The sequence below is a fragment of the Trachurus trachurus genome, assembly GCF_905171665.1.
Source record: "Trachurus trachurus genome assembly, chromosome: 21".
Lineage (NCBI taxonomy): Eukaryota > Metazoa > Chordata > Actinopteri > Carangiformes > Carangidae > Trachurus > Trachurus trachurus.
This window is the reverse complement of record NC_139899.1, coordinates 2,836,689-2,846,238: the sequence shown is the minus strand read 5'-3', so window position 1 is coordinate 2,846,238 and position 9,550 is coordinate 2,836,689. Positions and strand designations below refer to the sequence as shown.

General features: G+C 45.4%; 1 protein-coding gene across 1 annotated transcript in view; it reads left to right on the top strand.

The window, feature by feature from the left end:
- Positions 1 to 1,479: 1,479 nt before the first annotated feature.
- dpp10 (dipeptidyl peptidase like 10) overlaps positions 1,480 to 9,550 on the top strand; it is a gene marked incomplete at its 3' end in the record, with an annotated part of 171,372 nt that continues 163,301 nt past the window's right edge. The window contains exon 1 of the mRNA XM_083996620.1: positions 1,480 to 1,698. Within this exon, the coding sequence (XP_083852746.1) occupies positions 1,642 to 1,698 (57 nt within the window). The 5' untranslated portion in view covers positions 1,480 to 1,641. The remainder of the gene's footprint in view (positions 1,699 to 9,550) is intronic.

Genomic DNA, 9,550 nt, shown 5'->3' with positions numbered 1-9,550 from the left:
TGGGTTCGAAATTGCTCAGGGCAGGCCAAAACAACATCGGTCACCAGTGGCGTGCACAGGTGGGGGGCCCCTGGGAGCCAAAACGCTCATGAAAGTGGCCTCTAGGAGCCAAAACGTGTGCTAAAGAGGCCTCTTTAGTGGCGAAGACGCGCTATATGTGCCCATTTTTTTCCCTTTTCGCCCCTGCCCTTCAAAAAGTCTGTGCACGCCACTGTCGGTCACACAGCTAAACGGAGGTGTGGACTGTGGGTTATGGTTAGAGAGTTAGGAGGGCGAGTCCAAGTAATTTGTAATTCAGTTACTAACTCAGTTACTTTTTGGGGAAAGGAATCAGTAACTATGACTAATTACTTTATAAAAGTAACGTACCCAACACAGTGTGATGTAGCATAAACCGGAAATGCTGAAGTACACACACAGAGAGAGAGAGAGTCACGCCTCGCTCTGCGCGTGGTAATTCACCGCAAAAGTCAGACGCATAAAAACTATTGACCGCTGTCTGAGTCGCTCACATGAGAGTTAACCGCAGCAGACCTGTCTCCGTCCTAAACCCGGTCTAACTTTGATATAGCGCCGGTTCACAGGTGCCATATCACCGCTAAGTACTGCAGATTCAGAAGCTATTGCATTTCTGTTTTGGCCCCTCACGTAGGCTATTTAACACCCGACAGCGAGCTGCGCTGAATCTCTGTTTATTGACCGTTTAAGCTCCTCGCTTAAGGCCAAGTTTTTTATTTATTTTTTTTATTTTATTTTAAAGCTCCTGTATCAGAAAACAAGGGGCTGTGAGGTGGCCAGCAGCAGCAGCAGCAGCAGCAGCAGCAGCAGCAGCAGCAGCAGATCTAGAAAGCAGAGCTGCGGGTTCAGCACCGCGGACAGCTCCTGGTCCTGCTCGGCTCCTCCAGCCTCAGACTGGACCAGGGAGCAGGACTCAGACCTGCTAGTGTGGATGTGGAGGGAAAACACAGCCCCCCCTGCACCCTAAACCTGAGCTGGATGCTTCTTTTTCTTTTTTGAATCCTGCAAATGAACCCCCCCCCCACCCCCCACCCTCGCGGGAAACCATCACAAGACCACTTGAGCACCCCTCCTCCTCCTCCTCCTCTTCCTCCTCCCCCTCCCTCTCCTGTTCCTCTCCGGGTTTATATCTCCTCATCCTCCAAATTCCCGGCGTCCTTCCTGGCAGCTGACAGACAGACAGACAGGAGAGAGTTACACAGCCTCTGACTTCCTCGGTGCTTACAAAAAACAATGTGAGACCAGAACACCCTCGGCTCTGTCGGTTCGAGAACGAGCGTGTCCGAAAACTCTCGTCCCTCCCTCCCTCCCTCCCTCCTCTCCCGGTGGGGGGTGGTGGTGATGTGAACGCACAGGCTGCGTTGGCTTCTCGTCAGACGCTCTCCAAGACCTCGCACATATTCAATCGTGACGGATCTGTCCCTCCGCTCTTCTCCTCCACTCCGCTTTAAGATTCCGCATTTGACAAGACGGCTGTGCCCGCCGCATCCTCCCATCCCCTCCTCCACCTCCTCCTCCTCTTCTCCTCTTCTCCTTCTGCTCCTTCTTCTACTCTTCTCCTCACGCGGAAAACGGGAATTTTCTGCAGGATTCGTCCAAGTTTTACCAAACGAGGAGTTTACAATGACAGCTACCAAGGAGCAGCCGAACCAGAGGCAGAACCAGCCGCAGCAGGATGAGGTGGGCAATAGGCTTCATTTTTATTTATTTATTTTTGTTTGTTTGACTTGACCTGCAAGTTTTTTTTTTTTTTTTAATCTTTGCACTTTACATTGTGCATTGCGCTGAACTCCATATAGGATTACCTGCCCTGCAAGGTCAACTCACACAGCAGTAGCATACAGGTTCGTTCGGTGTCAGCTGACAGACAGGTCTGCTCATACATGAAGTGAAGAGTGGAGAATGTGTGAAAACGCATTAGTTGATTGGCTGTGATTCATCGTCTCCATCAGCAGCAGGTTTCTAGCGCAGATGATGACAGAGGCTGATTCAAGTTGGAGGATGCACATGACAGTGTTAAAACAATCACGGAGCCCGGAGCTCGTTGTCAGCTGTCACAGAAATCCTCAACGCCATGGGCGCATACAGAGTCAGGGAAAGGCAAGAGAGAGGGAGAGGGAGAGAGGGGGGAAGACTGCGCAGGGCGCATTGTAATTCAGCCGTTGCCTCCTGTCAGCTGCCCCCTCGACACCTTGAAAGAGAACAGTCGTGGAAAATCATTTTTAGTCAGAGCGGAAGAATTCTGCGCATTTCCTCCGTGTTCACATCGGCTCCACGCCGGCGCCGGCTCTCTGGTCCAGACAGCTCCGGAGGGTTAAACGTTCCCGTTTCAGGCACCTTACAGGTGGCGCCGCGCACTGCAATGAGATCAGGGTCTTTGCCTGGAAGGACTGGCGTGTGCAGCCTGACATTCATGCACTTGTGTGTTTGCGCCATAAAAAAAGAAAAGAAAAAAACACCAGTAAGCCTTTATAGCCATCAATTATTGATTTTTCCTCAGTAAACGTTGTCAGTGTTCCTGCAGGCACGTGTAACCTCTGCTCAGCCAGTGGGCTGCAGATTCCATCTTCCTCTCTGGCTCTTCCTCTGAGAGATTGCCAAATGTATTCTGGGTGCTCTTAATTGAATTCTGCCTTGTAGCCCTATTATTCTAAGAAATCAAAACCTTGGCCTCATAATTGACTTTTCAGTGAGTGAAATATTAGAGGGGCCTCCTGAGATGTGGTTGAATTATCCCAGCTCTCTCCTCTCTGTGTCTGGAACTCGGTGGATAAGCCTATAGGCCGTCTCAAAGTTGTGTTGTGCGGTTGATGCGTGATGATCCTGTGGTGGATGATCACAGCTGTGAGGAGCTGCTGTCGTCCGTGAATGTTCTGATGGCGCTCCTTCTGTGTGCCGTGACTCCAGTAAAGTAAAGGATGATGAAAGATGATGATGTAGATGTTGTTATGGCTAAAAATGGCAGCACGCCACCACGGTCTGGTAAATCTTTAAACAGTGGGTGTCGGTGTCAGGCAGTCAGCTGAAGGTATTGCGTAAGACTCGCTGTCACGTTTGTGCAGATGTTGGGGGTGAAAGTGGAGCTTGAACAGAGCCAGGGCCATTACTGTCCCAGACAGCGCCGCTGGCAGGCTCTCAACAAGGGTTCCTCTTCATCAAAGTTGCATGAGCAACTTAGACCAGAGGGTGGACTGGGGACACAGGCTGATCTTTAAATACCAGGTGAAGGAGACAGGTCTGAGCTGTTCTCATACTGTACCTACATGGTGGAGCATCATCATCTACTGTTTACCTCTGCTAGGTTAAAGCCCCAGTATGTAACGTTTGGCTTTTTATTGGCAAAAATCGAATGTTGCTTTCATAAATACGTATTTCACTGAAGTCAAATCACACCCGCATACAAATGAAAGCTTTCTCGTACCTTAGAATGAGTTGTTACAAGTCGTTACAAATACTTGTGGGCGACGCACCGAACCGAGGCGGCCATGTTGCATCGCCATTTTTTACGTTGAGTGGCAGCGTGACCGTAGGTAACCATAGAAACTTAGAAAGTTTTCCAGGTAGCGCCTGTTAAAACTGTCACCACTGTGTAGTGTGAGGAAGGACGGAGGCACTGATGTTGCATTCAGGTGCAGTCAGGCAGACCTTCGGCAAACCAACCGGATGTCATTTTACTCCACCAGAGAAAGACGGTAAAACGTGGGTCAGGTAAACAATACGACATCACCATGACAACATATTGTCACGCCTGTATTGTTTTGCCTCGTGCTGGCGGACCACTTGTTTACATAGACGCTTGTTTATCCTGTTACATGCAGCGTCTGTTGTCTGCCTGACGTCTGCCCGATTTCACGTGAATGCAACATCAAGAATACGTTCCGATATTCAACCGCACCGCTAGATGGGGGGAATTCCTACATATTTTTAAGTTCAGTGTTGCTGCATTGAAGCCTCTTTATGTTGGGGGTGTAATCAGGGTGGCAAGAACATATGAATAACCAACAACAATATTAGTGGGAAGTTAGAGACACCAATCTATAACTCTCCAGCTCATAGAGCTCCTGTATTCACATCCAGCTGCAGAACTTGTTTAATTATTAAAGTAGAAGTAAGCGGAATGTTTGTGTTAATATAAGTCTTAAATAGTTCTATCTTCCGACAGCAATCACTTCTATAGAGTGTTTGGTCTGAAACACGGGTCTGTCAGTCACTCTGCTCTGCTCTGAGCCGAGGAGAAAACTTTCCTTGTATCCTACAACCTTTATCCAATGAGGAGAGAGAACGGCATAAAGGGGCGGTCCTCTCTGTGTGTGCAGCCAAGGGATGCGCGTGAATGTGGTGACGTAGGGACGAGGACCAATAGATCCATGACGAGGGCGGGGACTGCTAACTCCATCGGCTGACAAGAAGTTAAAGCAGATATCAGTGGAATGTTTTTGTTAATATAAGTCCTAAATAGTCCTATTTTCCGTCAGCAATCACTTACATGAAGTATTTCAGCCTAAACACGAGTCTCTCCGTCACTCTGCTCTGCTGTAACCCGAGGAGAAAATTTTCCTTGTGGGATACAAGTGTTATCCAATGAGGAGAGAGAACGGCATGAAGGGCTGTGTGTGCAGCCAAGGGATGCGCGTGAATGTGGTGACGTAGCACGAGGACCAATTGATGCCTGACAAGGGCGGGGGCTGCTAACTCATGGTGCGTTCAAAGAAACTCGTACTTTGTGTTTTTCCTTCCTGTGAAGTCATACCAGTTCGATCTGGTACGAGTTCACGGGTCGGAAGTTACGAGTGGCCGTTATAGGGAACTTTCACAGACAACAGGATGGTAAAAACACGAGCTACGGGTTACCTGGAACGCTACCAAGTCGTAGTTGTGACTTGAAGCTGTAACTTACGGTTTCAAAAGCCTGCCTTGAACGCAGCATTAGCCGAAACGGCCGTGAAGCTGATATCTGCTTTAACCAAAACGACCGGATCACTTACTTCTGCTTTAATTGAATTGGGACAATGCAGATTAATTAACATTGGTGCATTAAGCATCAGTGTAAATTAGCACAAATGCTAAATTTCTGCCGTATTCCAGGAATGTGTTCCTCTAACAGATACAACCATTTGACAGAATGTAGTCCTACGCCTCGGTACAATCACCTCTAGTTAAAGCTCTAGTTCTTCGTCCTTCATTGTTTTGTTTTGTTTTTCTGGATGAATTCATTCATTGAGAAATTGAACAATAATTTGTTTCACAAAATGATTGTAACTGAAAAATCAGTTCCATGTAACTGGAACAGAAAAACTGTTCCGTGTTTTTCAGCAGCAGTCGACGGTTCCTGAAAAATCCAGGCTATTTCTAAATCACACTTAATCTATCTCTTTGTGACTGAAACAATTGAGCATTAAACATTACTAGCTCACTGAAGCATTTCAAAGTACAGGCATCACACACACATTTAATGTTCACTAATGCAAGAAAATCAATTCCGAGTCTGTTATTCACCTGTCACAGTCTCTATTAGGATACTAATATTTGACATTTTAGTAACATCTGATGTGAAACAAGATGTATAATATGGCATTACATTAGCTGGATTTATTTTTTTTTTTCATTTTACAAAACAAATTTAATTCCTGTCGATGTCAAACATGATAAATTAAAGAGCAGCAACTACTCCGAAAGAAAATCCCAGCAACAAACCTTCACTCAATATAACCATGAATCAGATTATACACTACTACTACACACTCTGTGATCAGCCCTCACACAGCTGAGAGTTCTCCTTCAAGTCGGTCTCAAACACCCTCCAAACATCTGGCAGCAGAGGAACAACTGGGCACACATCTGCAGTCTGCTCCTTACCGCTGCTGGAGGGGAGCGGCTCAAGGCCACGGCCGGCCTGCCTACCTACCTACCTATCTACCTATCTATCTATCTATCTATCTATCTATCTATCTATCTATCTATCTATCTATCTATCTATCTATCTATCTATCTATCTATCTATCTATCTATCTATCTATCTATCTCTAAATTGTATAATATATGCAATTGTTTTGCACTAGAATATTTTAATTCTATTCAATTTTATTTAATTTTTTAAAAACATTATTTATCCCTACCTTTAACTATTTTTGGTACCTTTATGTTTGCACCTGACACCACGACAAGTTCCTTGTTCTGTAAACTGACCTTTACTGCTCTTGGCAATAAAAACATTTCTGATTCTGGTTCTGAAAGCTAAACCAGATCATAAGTTGACTACAGCTCCAGTTCCTCTTGCACACAGTTCTTCAAGGTTTTTGACTGGCAGCTTGTTGAAGCAGTTGTTGTGTGGATTGAGGCTGTCTCATTGTCTTCTGTCTCTTCATGCAATCCCAGACTGACTCCATAGTGTTGAGATCAGGACTCTGTACGGGTGGGGGCTATACCATCTGTTGCAGGACTCAACCTTCTTCTTGTCAGTTACATTGGCTGTCACTTCTGGGTCGTTGTCATGCTGTAGAATAAACGTGGGACCGATCAGGGGCCTTTCAGATGGTGCTGCATCATAAGAATCTAAATATCTGAAGTGCCTCGTGCAGAGTGCTGTTCTTCCACATCTGGGAAGTGGAAGTCCAGCTGTTATCCTCCAGGTGGAAGGTTTTCTGGGTGTACGTGCTGGACCTTGTCCAGATGTGGAAGCAGCACCTTACAATCATGTTGTACATGTACTGAGCCAGAAGAAAACAAGCGTTGTCTGCATTTACTTTGCTCTGACTTCAACCCAGATGTGAATACTCATAAACTTCTCCTGCTTTCCTTCATACGCATACATAGTGAGTCCAGTCAGCCAGTGCTGAATGTGCACACTGGAGTGCTGCTGGCAGTGGAAGTGGACAGTGTGGCCAAGCTCGCTCTGGTTCCACTGAAAGAAAAAGAAAAAAGAAAAAACAGAGAACAAAACCGACTCATTTGACATTGTCTGGTCTCAAGCTGAGTTACTGCCTCCTGTAACCACAGACATAACACAAGCTGACTGAAAGCTTGACCTGTGCGAGTGACCCCGTGTCCAGCCCAGGCTCGGTGCAGTCAGTGGGGTGTATAGACTCACCACCTGCCCTGACAGAGTGTCCTCCTTCGTTTTGTTAATGGAACTGTTGTTGTCGGAGCTTGGGACAAAAAGGCCGGCGTGGGGAGAAAACCGTACTTACCTTATTGTGAGTAAGAGGAGCAGTTTCACACGCTGTGATCCTCTGGCCTGGGAAACTGTAAATCACACTAATGGAGGAAATGCCCAGACTGCTGCTGCTGCTGCTGCTGCTGCTTCCAAATGGCCTGAGAAAGGTTATAAAGAAAGCAATGAGCAGGGGAAGGAGGAGAGAGAAGGGATGGAGAACTTAGAGGGCAAGATGAGGGGAGTGGAGGGCAACTAAGAGAAATAAATGTAGAGGAGGAGAGGGTGCAGACAGGACAGGACAAGCTGTGGACGACCAAAGAGGCGCTAACGTAAGACAGGCCTGCGTGTTACACAGACTTGCAGAGTCATCCCTGTCGCTCAGAAGTGACTCATGAAGTGATTTGTGATATTTTTTTAGAGTAATATCTCCGGTCATGAGAAACATACAATGAGTTATCATCTGGATCTGCAGCTTCTCTTGGCTTTACACAGTTCACAGCCCATTGTTTGTGTCCACAACTCTACTGCTGTGGTTCAATCTCACCGCTCAACAAAAATCATTTTAAGCCACAACAGGCAGCTGTTTTCAGACAGGAAGCTGTAACCTGTCTACTACCAGCTCAGCAGCAGAGAGGCCCAACCAGAGACTAACTGATGTTTCCTTTAAAGGGATAGCTCAACATTTTGGCAAATTGGCCCATTGTCATAATCCCTATAGTTTTAGGAGTCGGTTTGTTACCTTTATTTGTCGGTGCAAGCTATTTTTAGAACGGCAGAGCAGAGCCGCAAGCTGCTTAGAGCTACACTACGGAGGCTAATGGGATTTCTTGGTTCTCATCAACTCATCAAATACACAATCCAACAACTCCAAAACGCTGTCATGGACAAGTTGTGACCTGCACATTCACCACACTATGAGATAATAACGGAACGTTATGAGACAGAGTTGTTTTCGAGGTGTGTCAGCGGTTTTGCACGAATTTACCTCTAAAACAACTCTGTCTCATAACGTTCCGTTATTATCTCATAGCGTGGTTAATGTGCAGGTCCCAACTTGTCCATGACAGCGTTTTGGAGTTGTTGGATTGTGTATTTGATGAGTTTGATGAGGGAAACCAAGAAATCCCATTAGCCTCCGTAGCGTAGCTCTGAGCAGCTCGCGGCTCTGCTCCGCCATTCTGAAAATAGCTTGCACCGACAATTAAAGGTAAAGAAACTCCTCCTAAAACTATAGGGATTATGGCAATGGGCCAACTTGCCAAAATGTTGAACTATCCCTTTATGTTTTTTTTTCCAGTTTGTTTTCCTTTGGAGCTGGTGGAGACCAAAACTAGACCAAAAAAAAAAAAAAAACAGAGAGGACACATCTCATAGTGAAGGATCATGTTGCTGTGTAACTGCTGGATGGATAAATGAGCTCATGTTTACTTAGTTGATATCATCCAACACAAAGTTAATGATCTCTCAATTGCAAATGGCATTTTTATGCTGCTTTAATGCTTTTAAATCACTTCTAATTGCCCTCGGCTCCCAGCTCAGTATCTAGAGCTGGATAATAAGCTGAAGGAGAGTCATCATGTTGATTTGTTTGGGTCTTTCTCAGATGTGTGACATTCAAAATGCCATCTTGTTCTCATAGTGCATAAGTGCAAACACTCTAATCTAAAATCTTATTTTTGATGTGTCGTTAGAGCCGAAGCAAATGATCATTGATCGTCATCAAGATAAAAGTTTAAAATCACAGTGATATTGATTTGAAGTCACATTGCCCAGCAGCTCTATGAATGCTGTCCATAATGAATAATTCTGAACACCACTATTTACATCCAATGACCTTAAATAGCGGGGGGTGCGTCTGTGAAGGTTAAATGCTGATAACAGTGTTTGTTTTTGTCCCCTTTTCTGTCTGGGTGGGTCAATGACAGTTCACTATAAAACGGTCATGGGGAGGTGAAGAAGAGGAGGGGGAACGAGCATGAGATGAGTCATTTTAGACTTAAAAACAGCCTTTATCAAGCTGTTCTGATGCGAATGCTGACACAGCCCATTTAAATTCAGAGTGTGTCTTTGCATGGACGGACTGTAAGGTCATCCAAATAAATGCTCAGCCCCCATCTGCACTCCTCTCTGTCTGAATACTGAGGTTCATCATATGGGGATGCATTTTTAAAAATGTGACAAATGTGTTTTCTTATTATATGTGAACCAGATTTAGATTAGTATTTCTTCTTGGTTCATTTATAAAGTTAGAATCTGTAGGATTTTCCTAAAAGTCAAAATATAGACTTATACAACAGAAATCCTGCTAAATCATCACCTATGGGCTTCTACTCATTTGTGTCTGCAGAGCCCCTCCCCACTCCGCATGTATTTTGATGT